Source organism: Heloderma suspectum, chromosome 4 (assembly GCF_057233095.1).
Source record: "Heloderma suspectum isolate Gila_16-S chromosome 4, 16-S_ref, whole genome shotgun sequence".
NCBI classification, from domain to species: Eukaryota; Metazoa; Chordata; class Lepidosauria; order Squamata; family Helodermatidae; genus Heloderma; species Heloderma suspectum.
This window is the reverse complement of record NC_139461.1, coordinates 265,652,403-265,669,936: the sequence shown is the minus strand read 5'-3', so window position 1 is coordinate 265,669,936 and position 17,534 is coordinate 265,652,403. Positions and strand designations below refer to the sequence as shown.

Below are 17,534 nucleotides of genomic sequence, written 5' to 3'. Positions count from 1 at the left end.
GTCTGTGTTTGTCTGCTGTATCCCTATATCATTACACCAGTTTTTGGAGCAAATGTGAAGGTCACTGATCAGGTTCTTGAAGGAAGAACTAGTTATGTGTAAGTCAAAAGTGAATAAATAGTAAATGTATCTACAACATACAGCAGGGATAGGGAATCTCCAGAGGTTCCCTATCAGGCCTGTGGAGGATCTGGCTCCCTCTACAGGCCCTTCTCCTAGCCTCATCCCCTGGAGACTACCGGGGACTTGGGGTGGGAGGGGAATCCCCCTATTATCTCCCATCATTGATCAGAGATAACAGAGGGATTCCCCTGACTTAGAGCACTGCTCACTCTCACAGTTGGAAAGGAGAATGGTGCACTCAGTACTTCTCCCAGGCCCCGTCCTCCCCACTGGGGGAAGGCACAGCATGGGCCAAGCAGCCCTGGCTGAAGCAGCAGCTGGAGCCCCTGACATCATCTGGCCCATGGAGAGCTGGGTGGAGGTGAGGGGTCATTTGGCCCCTCATCCAGATGTAGTTCTCCACCCATATTGCATTTAGTTGCAACAATCAAAGATATTCAGTGTTACCCATGGGACACAGGCAGAAATACTGTTCTGTGATTTACCAAGTTATTTGCTTATGTTTTTCATGCTGAACTTCCTCAGTGGTATCCATCACACTTGCTTTGAGTGCACAATGTTATTAGGATAGTTTAACACAGCCAAGGGTTGCTGCTGATGTTGGCTGGAGATAGACAGTTGTTTTTAAGAGAAATGAGGGTGATTTGAGAAAAGCATTGCTTCCTGTGCTGTGTGCACACACATTTATTTTCTTCCATTCTGACCTGTGGTCAAATAGGTTTTTAGAAAAACCTGATTATCTGTAGCAAACATGTCCGTAATCCCTCTTTCAAATTGCATTAAACACTGAAAAAATTGTCTCCAGCCATAGTTTTCCTTCTTTCTGTTTTTTGGAGCAACTTGTTTGTGTATGCTTTTCATTAAAGATGCTGGCAAAGATCTCCTGAGCCAGGCTCAGAAAAGAACACCAGGTTTTTTAAAAGCTGCCTCAAAAGATAGGCAAGTTTTACAAGCCCTAGAAGTCTTCTCCCTCTCAGATTAAAATCTGAGCAGGAGAAGAATTGTCAGCTTGCCTGGCCTTTCAGTTTCCCTCTATTGAATGTAATGGGCACCAATCAGTCCATGTGTTTGTTTTTAAAGCTTGGGCAATGTCCAAGTTAATCTGAGGAGAGATTGAGAATGCTCAGCTATCTCTTCTCCTTGTGCTATGTTTCCTCTGAACAATTCCCATCTTTCTCTTTGTCTATTCAATATGTAATGTCATATTCCTCATTCATTCAGTTCTGAGATAAAAGCCTTGGTCTGTGTTGGATAAACTGGTTACTAGCATAATAACTATGCTAGGTAAGTAGTAATAAACTGTGATCTTTACCTGCTGGTGCAGGAATGGTCTGGTGGTAAAACCTGGCCACTTCTTGGTTAAGCCATGAAATCAAGTAGAAAACAGAGATGGCCTTTCACTACCTTACATTGGCACTGATTGAGGAATAGTTGGAGATACTCCTTGCCTTGCAGCTTTTGTTGGAGCACCTGGAGTGCCTGGTCTCAAGACACGAACGCTCTCTGAGGATGACTGTGGTAAAGCGGCAAGCTCAATCTCCATCTGGTGTCTCCAGTGAAGTTGAAGTTCTAAAAGCACTGAAATCTTTGTTTGAACATCATAAAGCCCTGGATGAGAAGGTGAGGCTTGTGGTAACTGCTGATAGTGAATGCATGGGCTTCCCCTAGTTGGGGAAAGGGGTGCATGGGCTTCCCCTAGTTGGGGAAAGCCTGCACACAGCCAAGCTGCCCTGACCAAGATGCTGGCTAAATGAGCTCTTCTCCAGCTAGCACTTCATTCAAGAAGGCTTTGTCTGCCCCACACCTTCTGCTATTGGGGTGGGGGGGATGTGGACCAGATGAAGCTAGCAACAAGGGGAATCCCTGCTGTTATTTCAAATCATTGATCAGAAAAAAACACGGGGATTCCCTTCTCTGCTAGCCTTCAGGAGGTAGGGCTTCACCTAAGACCCCAGTGGCCAGATGGACTGGCCTGGCAGGCCAAATTGGCCCATGGGCAGGATATTCTCCATCCCTGGCATAATCAAAACTAGCTATGTACAACCCAGGAATTTTAAGTCACAGGGCTACAGTGGTCCAAAGTCTTGCCTTTGCTCAGTATTTTCCTGCAGATCTCTCATCAGCCTACTGATTCTTTTAATGAGTGATCTCCAGCCTGAGCTAGTGGTTTACCTTTTGAAGAGAATTTTCAAATATTAGAGCTTTACATTCCAGGAAGCTGCTGCCAGGATTGAATTTCAGCAGATGCTTCTTTGAAAAGAAGCTCCACTTCAGCTTCACACCCAGCTGGAATACCAGGCTCCTGGAGCTGAGTGCAGTCCTTCTGCACCTTTCTGGCACGTGACATGGGGAGTGTGACTTCACTGAATTATCTGTGTTATGAATGTTATGAACTGGGCTTCCTGATTCTTGATGTTGTTAAATGTGGGACTTTTAACTTTAATGACCTGCCTGAAGCATCCCTGATAGCTATGCATCAACTCTGCTTTTGAATAATAAACATTTTTTCTCTCTTGCATGCTTTCAGGTGAGAGAGCGCCTACGGGCAGCACTAGAACGAGTGGCTACACTAGAAGAACAGCTATCCAGTGCCCACCAGCAGGTAAATATTAAGTTTTAGATCCCACTGCAGATTTCATAGAGGTGCTTCTCAAGTAATTTGAGATGATTGATTGAAGCAAGCATATGTCCTGTGTCTGCTGCACCATATGTCATGGAGCAGCAAGACCTGATATGACAGTGAAGTGTAATCTAACGTTGTCATTGTCATATTTTGAGCAGGTCCTATCACAGGGAGGTAAAGAAAAGGAGGGACCTGACAGGGTAAATGGGAACAGTGCAAGAGGTGAATAGCACTTCTAAAACAACTAGGAGTTTATACCCTACTATAAGTAATATTGGTATCAAGAAAAATAAACTTAGAGTCATTGTGATAACAGGGAATTGCAGAAGACCATCCTGGCTATCTAGTGTTCTGAAACCAACCAACCAACAAAAAAGTAAGCCTTCAGGAAGAGGGGGAAGTTGCTAATATGAATATTATGGGCAGAATGCAATGGGCAGAGTGCTCCCCCCCCCCCGCCAATTTTCTTACCGCTTGTGCAATGGTGATTTAACGCTTCTGGGGCAACCCAAAACGAGTGGAAATGCTTGTTTCTGTAAGGATGCAAGTCATCAGAACTTGCATAAAGGAGCTCCACCAACCTGGCTCCTTCTAGAAACAAGCATTTCTGCTGGTTTCAGAGCTTCCCCTAGGAAGAACTAAATCTCCCTTGCATAAGCAGTGGTTCCCACTTGCGCAACGGAATTGGCGGGACCAACTGCTTGCAGAAGGCAGTCAGTGGGGCAGAAAGGAATCGGCAGGGGCATAAGCACCCTGTTGGATTCTGCCCATTGCAGCAGCATGAGAGTCTCTAAATTGGATATTAAGAAGGCAAAAGATCAGAACACAGTTCAGTTAGTAGTGTGGATATTAAAGGTAGCAGAAAGGAAAGTTAAAGATAAAGGGTGAAAGGAAGGCAAATGATACATCTCAGCCACTGGCTAGCTGAACTCAATAGTTACTTCCAGTTTTAACAAAAATGATATGGGGCTTCTAGTCTAAGAGCACTGTGACTATTTTGCTTATCTGATAAGCACACACATTCCAGTTATTGTAACAGATACATGAGTGTATACATACACATACACACACACACACACACACACACTTTATAAAGCAAGTTTGGGGCATTTAGTAGACTGTAGGGCTCCACAAAGAACACCCGAAGCACGTTTTATTTATGTCATAATGTTAATCTTTAAAACCTTTGCCATTTTGTGTAGGTGTAGGAATATGTCCTGTCACATAAAAATGTGAAATCTGACACCATTTCAGACACTCTCAGTGTGCCCTACCAAAATACTTTTGTTTGAATTCAGCTACATACTGTTACGAAGCAATGTAAGTTTGTCTAGAAATGTGTCTTAACATATAAACTACGAATTCTGTCATTATTTTAGGAGTGTGGCATTTTTCCCAGGTAGACACCCTATTCACATGTTAGATTCTTTGTTTATTTCATAAGGTGTCCAGGTCTCTACCACATCCCCTCACAACAAAGACAAAGTAGCCTTTTCAATCCCATATGGGTGGACAGGTATGTCTTAGGACCTAACAAAAATATCTGTTAAATGCAATTAACATCTGTGATTTTGTTTGTTATTTAAGTAGCTGTAGGGAGGGTCTGATCAGGATTGGGACCATGGCACTTGGGAAGGGGTGGGTCAACCCTTTCCCCCTGCATTGGAGTCCCAATGAACCCCCCCCCCCAGCTGTTATTGATCCCAGTGGCATCTTTCCTCCTGTGGCAAAGAGAAGCTTGAGGGTGAGAGAAATTTGTGTCAGGGGAGAAAAGGATTAAACTCTTCTCTCCACATGCTTTAGCCCCAATCCCCCCCTCCCTGGTTTCTATTTAAATAACAAACCTTTCAATCCATGCACCCTTTTACCATATCAGGTAGTTTGGCCTTTATATTCCAGGCTGATCTTAGACGTCAAATGACCCTTCAGAGAGTGAATTTTCCTATCCAGCTGCACTACATTGTTGAATCACTTTACATAGTTCAAAATGTTGGCTCTAACAGATCTCCTCTTCAGAGACATGTATAATGAGGGATTCTTAATAACTGGCTACTCTTAGAAGTATTTCATGACAGCAAATGGACAAGGCAGGTAGCTCCCTGCGTCCATCTGTCTTGTACTCTTGGTTTTCATGCTTATGGAAACTTTTAAGTACAAGTATCTATTAAAGATGTATCTTGCAGGTAAGTGCTCTTCAGCAAGTCCCCTCCCAGAGGGAAGCACCTGTGGGAGAAGATGAAAAAAGGACTGAGGGCAAAGAACCTGGGACGAAGATACTTTGGAAGGTGAGGTCCATCTTTCTGGGAAGTAGAGGGTATCTAAGTTAATACTGAAATACTATGTGCCTACAGCTGCCAGTCACTGAACAAAAGGTATTCCATGGGACCCGTGTGTCTGCAGAGTATGTTCGTCTATTCTATGGTATAGGCAAGTTGAACGAGTATGTGATTGTTTTAAATAGTAGACTGCAGCTGATTAAAATATCTTGTTTCCGAGAGGCACCAGTACTAACTCCACATCTCTTGTCATATTGTTAGAGTTATGAAAAATGCATTCACTGATCTGCTGCTGTGTTGCACTGAGTATTGTATATCCCTTGCAGACTTACCTTTTTGATATGTGACTTGACAGAGACTCCCTAATGGCTCTATACACCCAGATGATGAGGCAAGTCGGGCTGTGGAACTGCAGGAACTTCTAGAGAAGCAAAACTTTGAGCTAGCTCAAGCAAAAGAACGAATAGCCACTCTGGCTGCCAGTGTTGCTGAGCTGGAAGAAGATCTAAGCACAGCCAGGAGAGACCTAATCAAATCAGAAGAAATGAGTAGCAAGTACCAGAGGGACCTACGAGAGGTTAGAGAGCTCTGATACAGCAGCGTATGTTATGCAAGTGAGAGGAACTCTCAATCAATTTGAAAGCCCATCTTAGTTTTTCCAGGGGTGGTGAAGTCAAAATAGCAGCCTCAGCTTCTGCTTGCAATATGTTATTGCTGTAGCTATAGCAATCGGTTTAGTTATTCAGCGACAAAATTAAAAAATGTGTCATGGGTAGAGATGTGTGAGCCCCTCCAACATGCCCAGAAAATGTAACTGGGCTTTGAGTTTTCTAGTAGGATGCTTGAAAAATCCTCAAAGGGTTTTTTGAGTATTTGACATGAACACTCGAAGAACCTAATTGCCATTTTGGTGCCATCCTTCCTTCCCTGCCAGTCCTGCCCTTCCTTGCCTCCTCAAGCCCCAAAAGCTATACACTGGGGAAGGAGGAGGAGGAGACAGGCAGTAGAGGGCTTCCTTCAACACAGGAGAGGTTCTGCACCTTCAGCTTGTGTGCAGAGTATCATTTTTTGCTAGGTTTTGCAGGGTTTGACTGGGATGCAGTCCTCTGCCACTTGATACTCTTCCCCAAGGTAAGACTTTATTTCTTGGCAAAGATAGGATAGGCTGTCAGGGAGGACAAGGGAGTGGTGGAGGCAAGGCATGAGCCCTATTTGAGTGGGCCCAATTTGAAAGGGGTTGGACCTGACTCAGAATGGGACCAGCCCATTAAGGCAGGAGGGGGGTTGTATTTTGAGCTCCCCCACTTTTGGCCTAGCCTGCTTAGTCATAATGAGGGCCTTCTCTTGCTGTGAAGCACTATATTACTGGAACTGGCTTCTAGTAGTCTAGGACTTTCCCTCTAATGCTGTGGGTCAGGCAGAGAATTCTGTCTGCTTGAGGGCCATGCAATGACAAAGTGAGTGACTTTTTGTTCATGCCTTATCCTCCCAGGCTTTGGCACAGAAAGATGACATGGAGGAGAGGATCACCACCCTGGAGAAGCGCTATCTGGCAGCCCAGAGAGAAGCTACTTCCATTCATGACCTCAATGACAAACTGGAGAATGAGCTGGCCAATAAAGAGTCTCTCCATCGCCAGGTAATGGATCTTTGATGCCATGCCATCTGAAATACCAGTGACAATCTGGCTGAGAGGAACTTGAGAGATTGGAATTGTCTTTAAATGCCCATTTGGTCTCCTCAGAAGAACATCATGCCTGTACATTTCTCCCTTCTCATCCAGAGAGTTATTTCCTAGAAGCACTGCCTTTTTTGCTTCACTACTGGTACCCACTATTCACCTGGGCAATTGGGCTCAGCTATCCTTATTTATGCATTTTTTTATGATATACCCTGCCATTCCATTGAAAGTTATTTCCATGGCAACTTCCAATACAGCCATATCAATTATAGACAGCCTTACTTTCCAAACACAATATCAGTTATATCTGGCAGTCAGTTTTACAGAAAAGCTATATCTAACAGTCTATGGACCACTGACGTGATTCTGTTTCGACTAAGTCTTCCTTAGGGGCTCCTGTGGACATAACACATTCTAATAATAGTTTACAGAGACTGATAATGTTGTGAAGCAGTTTAACTTTCCCGAGTGACTGAATTCTGTCAGCAGTCTACCAGTCGGTAAAGGCAAAATAGCTCATTAAATTCATGGGTTAAGAGTGAGATAATCCCTCTGATTTTTCCAGTTCACCCTTCCCGATGTGTAGATATTCCCATGACCAGTTGCAGCCACAGCAGTCATTCTGACCTGTACAGAACAGAAAAGACAAGGTTCCCAGTAACAAATTCAAACAAACACTCCAAGCGTAAGAAACCTGACAACACCGCACTGGACCAGTTAATTTTTTTTTGCAAAGTTTATAATACTTGATGCTGCAATTATGCTAAATGGTTATTCAAAGCAGCCATATCAATTATGGCTGTTTTGAAAAACAATTTAGCATAACTGTACCATCAAGTATTCTAAACTTTCCAAAAAAATAATTAACTGGTCGAGTGCAGTGTTGTCAGGTTTCTTACACTTGGAGTGTTTGTTTGAATAACCTACAATGACCACCACCACAATAATAAAACTATCATAAAAATACAGCAATCTTTAAAACAGCAAAGGAATTTAAAATAGTACACATTGTCAAGGGGGTTAAAAAGGTAAGAGGTCTTTTCCCATTACCTAAGTCACTATATTTTACACCTGGTGAGCTTCCTTTGGGAGAGTGTTCCACACACATAGGGTGCCACAACTGAAAAGGCCTAACCTCTGACAGTAGGAGAACCCAGAGAAGGGCCTCAGATGCTGATCCTAACAACCAAGCAGATTCATCTGGAAGCAGGCGGTCCTTAAAATGCTCAGGACCCAAGCAATATGTAGTACTGATCTGGATATTGTGGAGAATATGGGCCTAGAATCCTGATACCTGTCCATTAATATCCAAAGCTGGAGAAGATTATAATGTTATAAAGCAGTTGTGGAGATTTGCAGTCACAGGCCATCATTTTGTTTAAGAATTTTTATGCCATTCTTCAGTTTGCAAAACTTCCAGAGTGGCTAATAGATAAAAAATTAAATAATTACAAAGTAACATCACAGTGCATAAAATTAAAACAATATAAACGGGTATGCAGCAGAAACAATAACAGCTGGTGCACAGTTTCCTCAGAGTTGAAGGCACGTGCAACCACAGAAACTGGTAAGTCCAAAATTCTTCTTTGACTCTTCCTTGAATATCTTGAATATGTGCATTGGCGCGTATGGGCTGTGGTGCAAGCTGAAGCTGTGTTTCACAGTCCCAGTTCCCTATGTTCATCGCTGTCATTCCGTGTCATTCCGCAGTGTGAGGAAAAGGCACGGCACCTCCAGGAGCTTCTAGAGCTGGCAGAGCAGAAACTGCAGCAGACAATGCGAAAAGCTGAGACACTGCCTGAGGTGGAGGCTGAGCTGGCCCAAAGGATAGCAGCGCTCACCAAGGCAAGTACTTAACTAGGAGGTGGCAGCAAAGCCTAGGGTGCTGAATGTGATTAGCATGCATCGCAGGGCTTTCCTGCGATGGGAAAGAAAATTGAAGAAGATAAGGACCCATTTATCCATGTTGCAAGGGATGACTTTTTCCCTTTCTCCTCTGCATTGGCTAGGTGAATGAGCTACCTCTTAGGATGGTAGCCTCTTCCCCAAACATTTTTTAAACTGTTTCAGCTGGTCATGCTGGGTTTTTCATGCATGCAGAATTTGAGGGCAGAATTTGCTCCCCAAGGATGACACAGGGCACATTCTATCCTCTCTGCCTTGAGCTCCTCTCAAGGAAATAGGTGGAATATAGGCTTTTAAAATAAATAAATATCCTGCCAAAAAGCCAGGCATTTCTCAAGGGTAGGCTGGCTTGGGAAGAGACCCTTTAACTGTGGCTGTGCCATCATCACAGAGTCTGCCATCTTTATGTGGACATATTCAAAAAATGAGGTGGGAGCAAAGAACCCTGTGAGCTTGTTGTGGGCCTCTTTAATGGCAAAGGTACTATGATGGTTGATGTGAACCAGGAAGATCCTGGAAAACCTGTACAGCAAAGTTCAGAAGACTCCTCCTGCACTCCCTCAATGCTCACTTGGTGCAAGGTTATTTTAGATCTGAGCTCAACAGGATCCACCCAGTGTATTCATTTGTCTGTACTTGAACACCAGGCTTGGAAGAGTCTGTTCCCAGTATCCCTCAGGGGTCCTCAACCCTTTTGGGTCAGTGGGCATATTTGGCATTTTTAAGATAATGTTGTGAGCACTCCCACAAAATGGCGACTACGGTAGGCATGGGCAGTCACAAAAAACTCATTTCTCAGAAGACGAAATGGTGAAACTAAAAAAAAAAATAACTTACCCAAGGACCTAAGTACAAGGCAGAGGTGGGGACTGAGCTGCAAAACACAAAACCAGTCTTGAACCCAAATAAAGATGGCACTGGAGGGCAGAACTTCACTTTGCAATGTGCCAGCCCCCCAATTTACTTTTAAATTTTTTTTGAAGAAATAAAATTAAAATATGGAGGGGCACACTGCCTGGTGGGTGTCAAGAGAGGGCACCATGTTGGAGACCCCGGGGTATAGGTTTGCCACTCACCCAAATCTCCCATGAAAACAAATCTACTTTGGCCACATCCCTGAATTTGGGGCTGGGATGAAAAATTCTTATGCCTGACCACTGTGTTAAGTGCTATCTTATTTAAGAACATGTCTCTCTTCACCTCCTTCCCACAAATTCCCTAAGCTTGTAAATTTATTTATTTATTTATTTATTTATTTCATTTCTATACCGCCCAATAGCCAAAGCTCTCTGGGCGGTTCACAAAAATTAAATGTTGCTTACTCCTTGGAGAATGTCTTCTGTGTAGGCAGAGGAAAGACATGGCAGTATTGAAGAGCGACTGCGTCAGCTGGAGACCCAGTTGGAGGAGAAGAACCAAGAATTATCAAGGGTAGGTTGGCTCCATGGGGCAGATAGCACTGGACTTATTACCTTTTCTAACACCTTCCTTACAGCACAACAGTTGAGGTCAGGAAGCTGTTGCAGAAGGATGGTTTGGTGTTGTGTTGTATATTTGTTGCTAGGATGTCAGCATCTCAAATGTTGTAGTATGTGGAAGCTCACTGTGAAAAGCAGCCTCCCACATGGTTACCTCAAGCCTTCAACCACACTATTGAACCCCCCTTTTTTAGGGGTGGATTGTGATGGCATGGTTAAAGCTGTAGCACTCACCCACAAAGAAAATGACTTCATAATTTGGCTCCACGTGGTTGGCAGCACTTGTGAATTGAGTCCAGGTTATGAGAAAAAATAGGGAGCTCCACTAAATCTCAGTCTCTGCCCCTGCCAGCTCTTATAGAATCATGGAATAGTAGGGTTGGAAGGGGCCTACAAGACCATTGAGTCCAACCCCCTGCTTAGTACAGGAATCCAAGTCAAAGCATCCCTGACAAGTGGCTGTCCAGCTTCATCTTGAATGCCTCCAGTGTGGGAGAGCCCGCCACCTCCCTAGGTAATTGATTCCATTGTTGTATTGCTCTAACAGTCAGGAAGTTTTTCCTGATGTTCAGCTGGAATCTGGCTTCCTGTCACTTGAGCCCATTATTCCATGTCCTGCACTCTGGGATGATTGAAAAGAGATCCTGGCCTTCCTCTCTGTGACAACCTTTCAAGCACTTGAAGAACGCTATCCTATCTCCCCTCAGTCTTCTCTTCTCAAGGCTAAACATGCCCAGTTCTTTCAGTCTTTCTTCATAGGGCTTTGTTTCCAGTCCCCTGATCATCTTTGTTGCCCTCCTCTGAACCCTCTCCAGTTTGTCTACATCCTTCTTAAAATGTGGTGCCCAGAACTGGACACAGTACTCCAGATGAGGCCTAACCAGTGCTGAGTAGAGGGGAGCTAGTACTTCACATGATTTGGAAGCTATTTGGAAGCTATACTTCTATTAATGCAGCCCAAAAGAACATTTGCCTTTTTTGCAGCCACATCACATTGTTGGCTCTTGCCTCTGTTTCCTAACCTGACCGTTCTGTCTTTTGTTCTGAGATGTCATTTCAAGGGTTTTTAATGCTACTTTAAATTAGAAGTTTGCTGATAATAAAATACTTGCTAGTGAAAGTTTTTGTCATTCTTACATACTTGAATGAATACTCAAGTGACGGGCAGCTCATCTCTAATTTTCAGTGCAATTAGTGTTCGTAGAGTTTGGGTTCTTCTAACTTGTAAAGTTGATACAGCTGAACCAGTGGCAGCTTAGAGCAGGGGTGGGGAACATGTGGCCCTTTAGATGATGTTGGATTGCAAGTCTCCTCAGCCCTAGGCAGCATAGCCATTGGTGAGGGATGATAGGAACTGCAGTCCGACAACATCTGGAGGGCCATACCTTCCCTGTCACGGGTGGATTTTCTCTTAAAACTTTCAATCAGTGAGATTGTCTCACATCTTAGTATGGTTGTGAAGGGGTTAAATACAATGAAGAGTGATTTCTGTGATTCTTTAATTACTAGAGCTAATTTTACAGCAGCCTCAAGGCAAATCTGCTTAGTGTTGCTTGGCTGATCTTGACTTCCCCCACAGGCCCGTCAGCGGGAGAAAATGAATGAGGAACATAATAAACGGCTGTCTGATACTGTGGATAGATTGCTGAGTGAATCCAATGAGCGGCTTCAGCTTCACCTGAAAGAGCGGATGGCAGCCCTTGAAGAGAAGGTATGACAATTGGCCTTTTTCCTATTCTGTATTCAAGTGGAAAAAGTATCATTTTGCCAACTCCTATGACAAGACTGGAATGTTGGGGGCCTTCAAAAGGTCCACCCTAAAAAGAAGCTGAGGTATCTGATGGATTCTATCATATTTGTTCTTGGTCAGGTAACTCTGGGTGCTACCATGCAGGTCCAAGACTCATGTAAAAGTAATGTTAGTAAAATATTGTTGCCATAGAGTAGAGGATCGTGGACTGACTGACTCTCAGCCTAAGCTACCACACAGGGTTGTTGTGAAGATAAAATGGAGAGGAGGACAATATAAGCTGCCTTGGATTCCTTGCAAGAGGAAAAAAGGTGGATATAAATGTAATAATAAATAAAATTTAAAACATAAATATGCATGTTTGTGAAGGGGTGGTCTGGTCTAGTCTGTAGAATAAAATATTGGTAGAACAGCAAAGCAGCCATAAATATTTCTTCGTAATCTGGATAGCATACACATCTAATAACCCATTTCCTACCTTGTAACTGAGCTGAACCTTCTAAATGGCCCTACCTCTGTCTTCTTTCTGTTAGAGAAGGGATGGGGTTTCTTTCAGACCAAGGGCTGCATTCAACTTCAGAGATGCTCTTGGGGCTGCATTCCAGTGGTGGGCAGGGGCAAAGACAAAAGGGCTGAAGCCCCAAATACAAAAAATATATAAAAGCACATTGTAGCGTAAAGCTCTTACTCCCAGTAACTAAGTCTTAGGAGAGGCATTTCAGCCTTTTAGAATCAGAGGAAAACTGCACAACAGCCAGAAAACCACCAGATGATCAGTGGTCAGACGAAGGGGGCATGGCTATCTGGGGGACCATGGAGAGCCATATTTGGCCCGTGGGCTAAGGTTCAACACCCCTGCTTTACTGCATTCAGGACTTTTCCCCCCTTCAGTTTCTTTTTCACCAAAAGAGAAAGGAGATCAAAAAGTCTGTGCTACTGAAGCTAATACATGTTTATAGGAGTATAATTATTACAGCACCAGAGCAGGATTTGGTCCCTGGGCCTGAGGTTCCCCACCCCTGTATTAGAGTATAGTTATTTTAACATCCTCATGTTCAAAGATGGACCTTCACTAGGCAGCTCAGTAAGAATTAATAAATCCTGTTTATTTTAATTGTCCTCACACAACTAGACTGTGATGACTTGTCAGCTGTCTTGCATGTGTTAAAAAATAACGAATGTTGTCATACAGAAAATAGCATAAAGAAAGAAGTCTAATTGGGTCATAGCTGTAGAGTTCTGATTGCTTTAAGCAGTCCTCCTTCACCTCAGGGTTTTTTCATGGTTGCAGGGTCCCTGCAATATTAAAATATTAGTGCCACAGGTATATAATAAATTATTCGTTCTGCATCTAGTGTTAAGGCTGTTGAATGGGAACACCTCTGCGTTTTGAATGCTGCCTTTAATTGTCCCAGTTCCCTCTATACCAAAGTTGTTTGGGACTTGTCTGACCCAAGGACTGAAGTTTCAGCCAGAATGGCAGTCCATGAATCAGGACTGTTTGGCTGAAATGTACTCATCAGGACACTTCAGGGTAGTCCCAGTTTGGGAGGTGGAATACATCTCTTCTTCCATGCCATGCCATGCCATGCCTATGTTCAGTGCTCTGTGGCCTGCCAGTCCTGCTGTGCTTCCAGCATGGGGCCAGCATGACAGGGGATGAGATCACAGGATGGCTTCACCCATATCTACATTTTTCAGGGTGTTCCCTTTTTTAATTGCTAAAGCACTGAAATGAAGACAGAAGGAACACCTATGTAGGCATCAGGGGTATGGTCAGTATGGTCAGGTAGCACACATAGTGATCATCAGGTTATGCTCATCTGCTCCCTCAGTTACAGGGGGTAAACAAAACCTATATAATCATGAAGTTTTGGGTTCAGGGGAGCCTACTTTTCCTTTCATCAACAAGGATGGCGCTTAGTGGCATTTATAGCAAAATCTTTCTCTCTAGCTAATGAGCCTAGAATTTAGGGCACTGATGGGCCATTGCCTCTTGCATTACCTCATTTATACTGGTGCTGAATAATAATAGCATTTTACATGCATTACATTCAGGTGTACGGGAATTTGTGTGAGTTTAAGCAGTGATGTTCTGGGCTAGAAGCCTAATTGTTGCCAATCTAGGGAGCAGTCCTCCTCTAGTACTGTGAAGTGTAATAAATTGGCAGGAAGAGCTCTTATTGGCTCAGCTTTGACACTGCTAAGTTTACGCGACCTTTGTGGTTTTCCCCATACCATTTGCCTTTGATAATGCTAATACAAATACTTCGGAGTTGAAAGCATTTCACATATACTGTGTAAGCAATTAATTTATTTGTGAACGTACACACAGCTTTCTCCAAAACAAATCAATTCATAAAAACAATTCTAAGCTTTTCACAGCATTGTAAGGTAGGCTGGTATTACTGTACAAGATTTTTGTAAGGATTTCTGATCTATTATCACAGCAGATGGAATTCACAATTAGGGACAAACTAGATGTGACATTTGTCATGTGATTAGCCCTGGCATGCAAGATTTTTTTTAAAAAAAATAAGCCTGTGTGTGTGTGTGTGTGTGTGTGTGTGTGCGCGCGTGCACGCACACGCACACAGTGTGCTAGTGGTGGGGGGTTGACTGGATTGGGACTGTGGCATGGGAAGAGAATTGATCTTTTAACTGTTTACTCTTGTTGCAGTCTGATCAGAATTGTCCCGCTGGTGCTTGCTTTTGGCAATGAGAACAAAGCTCCCGTAGGCCTCAATTGGGAGCTTTCTTCCCATTGCAGGTAGCATCAGTTCCATGGCAAGGGGCAAAGAATGAGAGCCCCTCTCTCTTCATTCCATGATTCCAATCCAGCTCGTGCCCCTCCCTGCATCACCTATTAATTTTTTTAATCTTGCATGCCAGGGCTAACCACATAACCTGTTGCTTGAGGGTAATTTGGCCCTCAGAAGTAATTTCCCTGGAGATCGCCTTGGTCTATGCCTAACTTTTCTTTTGGTGGTCAGTGGCTGTGTACTCTGGCAGCCTCCCCAGAGGCACCTGTGAACTATTGTGGAGGGAGCACTTCTACCATTACTCGTTAAACAATGCAGGGGACCTTTTCTGATAAGTAGCTTTCAGGGTGGACCCTGTGTGGCTTTTCCATAATGCTACTTGAGCACCTTTTCTCAGGTTAACCTAAATGGTCTCTTTCTCTCTCTTTGTAATTACTCACCTTTGCTTTTAAGAACACATTGTTGCAAGAACTGGAAAATACCCAAAAACAGATTGAGGAGCAGCAGCATGACAAGGTAAATGCCACTCCAGGGCACTGTGTAAGGAGTGGCAGACAAGTTTGTGAAGTGCTTTTTTGCTTTTTTTTTTTTTGGTGCCTTGAAATAGCATGATCGGAAAATGTCAAATGTTTGTATCATGATGGCCAGTAGTTTCCTCAGCAGTAATTGCTTTAGGTCACTATAATTAATTTAATTATTATATGTTTTACCATAAGCACTTCCATGATGGCTCCTGAACCCAAGCTCCATTTTTCTCCACAGTTAGCAGGATGTCCTCATAGAGGACTATGGTGGCTCTGCTCTGTCTAGATGACATGATACTGCATTTTTGGTAGAAACTTAGCAAGGATGGGATCTGGATTAAAAGGCAGAAAGTTAAACTGCAAGTAATTTGCTTTGTGGTCCTATCTAGTCACTGCTAAGACACGAAGATACAGAAGTGTCTATTTAATGCCCAAAGTTTGCCAGGTAGTCGTGGTAGTAATTTGACTTTGTTCCAACCTCTACTGACCTCCTGCTGAACTGAAGAGTTTATTGTATCAAATTATATTATTGGGCCTCCTAGCCCATGTATCTCCAATGATGGGAAGCCAGTGATTTATTAACAACAGGAATGACTGGAGGCTTTTCCACATGATCATTTTGACATAATGCTCAGTTGTTTTCATTTTTCCTTTAAGGTTGCACTTCTGTTTCAGAGGTGTCTCCCTAGAATTCAAACCTCAGTGTATTTTGCTGCTGGATGAATAACATTATTCTCCCATCTAACTCACTGCCATTTCTTATGTGACTGTCACATGGAATGTGGTGATGCAGCTGTTGCAGGCATCCATTGGATGGTGTCTTTGACAGCAGTTTCTGTAAGCAGGAGAGATCTGTTTGATTGCACAGCTCATCTGTGGATAACTTGTCTCTAATGACTGAAGTCAAATTCCCAAATTTGTGTCTATGTGGAATGCTTTGTCAAACTTCACTTTTCAGTTATTTGCTTGATGAGCCATTGCCTCCAATTTCTGTCCACACTATAAGAGTGCTCATCCAGCAGTATTTTTTTTTAAAAAGGGGGAATCTGAATTCAGATTGTTCTTCTGAACTTCGTTTATGTCAGGGGTAGGCAACTTCTGGCCCTCTAGAAGTTTTGGCCTAAAACCCACATCAGCCCTAGCCACTCATAGCCAGTGCTGAGGGATGATGGGAATTGTAGGCCAAAATATTTGGAGGGCCACAAGTTGCCTACCCCTGCTTTATGTTCTGCGTGCACACACACACCTCCAATCTTGAAGAGTCCAAAGCAATACACGCTGTTAAAAAGCAACATGGGGCTATCGCCCTGCAGTAAAGCTATCTTCCTGTAGCAGAACTGCTATACCATGGACTGCTAATGCATGGATAAGAAATTGCACGATTATCTCCATGTGGCATAGTATCATTAAAGAAACTGCAGTTGACGCTTTCATTCCATGATCATTTGAAAAAGCCCTGGCTTACGGGTTAATTCTGTCTATAGCTGAAGATTCCTCACTGAACAGTCCTTTGCTAGCATGATCACAGACATTCTCTGAAAGCAGCAGGAATTAGTGTCCAAGTGGCACCCACTGTGCTTTATGTAACAGCCAGGAATCAAGAAGTGCCTGCCTTCCACCCATTTGCCTGCCTCATTGCCCCAAGTTCTTTGCTTTCCCCTGCTTTGCCTCCAGCATGATTTTCTACCATTGCCTGCATGAAGATTGATTTCAGAGATGTACTGAATGAGTTTGGTATGATGAATGATAACTAGCTATAGAGAAACAATTTTTTGTTGTTGTTTTAAACAGAGAAGGCTGTCAGATGAAATTGAAAAACTGAGGTTAGAAATTGACCAGTTAAAGACAAGAAGTGGATCTTTTCTTGACAGTGTACATACAAGGTGAGGCCACTCTTGTTTCTTTTTCATGGCATGGCAAAACTTTCAAAGAGTTCTAAAATTTACCTCTGTGGGAAAATGCTTTGCTTTGCTGTGTGTGTGTGTGTGTGTGTGTGTGTGTGTGTGTGTGTGTTTCTTTTCATTGAAACAGATACCTCTCAGTTCTGCATATCAAGACAGAAGGAGCCATCAAGTGACTGTGTCCATCCCAACTTTTGGATATGTTCTTGCCAATATATTAGTTTTGTCCTGTATCTGATAGGTACTGCTCAGGTTTTTTTCTCCATACTGTATCGTAGCATCTTAAGGTTGAAGGGCTATCTGGGTCCAGGTAGGAAAGTCACAAATTGTCTTCACTTTAATGGCAGGTAAAATGCAGGTCTTCTGCCTACCAAAAGGTTGCATCACAGCAGCTTGTTTTGTGGTGATCTCTTGTTCTATTGGGTTTTATTGGTAAGTTCTAGCTGCAATGTTTTTTTTTTTTTTTTTAGATCATGGTACAGACTCCTAAATAAATACCCATGAGAACAAA

At 43.2% G+C, this 17,534-nt stretch overlaps 1 protein-coding gene across 2 annotated transcripts in view; it reads left to right on the top strand.

The window, feature by feature from the left end:
- The window catches only part of PPFIA4 (PPFI scaffold protein A4), a 167,555-nt gene that overhangs the window by 103,053 nt on the left and 46,968 nt on the right, over positions 1-17,534 (top strand). For both annotated transcript variants that reach the window (XM_084853671.1, XM_084853672.1), the window contains exons 4-13: positions 1,579-1,743; positions 2,651-2,725; positions 4,930-5,031; positions 5,378-5,599; positions 6,515-6,661; positions 8,414-8,552; positions 9,960-10,039; positions 11,666-11,797; positions 15,052-15,114; positions 16,914-17,005. In XM_084853671.1, the coding sequence (XP_084709797.1) occupies positions 1,579-1,743; positions 2,651-2,725; positions 4,930-5,031; positions 5,378-5,599; positions 6,515-6,661; positions 8,414-8,552; positions 9,960-10,039; positions 11,666-11,797; positions 15,052-15,114; positions 16,914-17,005 (1,217 nt within the window). The remainder of the gene's footprint in view (positions 1-1,578; positions 1,744-2,650; positions 2,726-4,929; positions 5,032-5,377; positions 5,600-6,514; positions 6,662-8,413; positions 8,553-9,959; positions 10,040-11,665; positions 11,798-15,051; positions 15,115-16,913; positions 17,006-17,534) is intronic.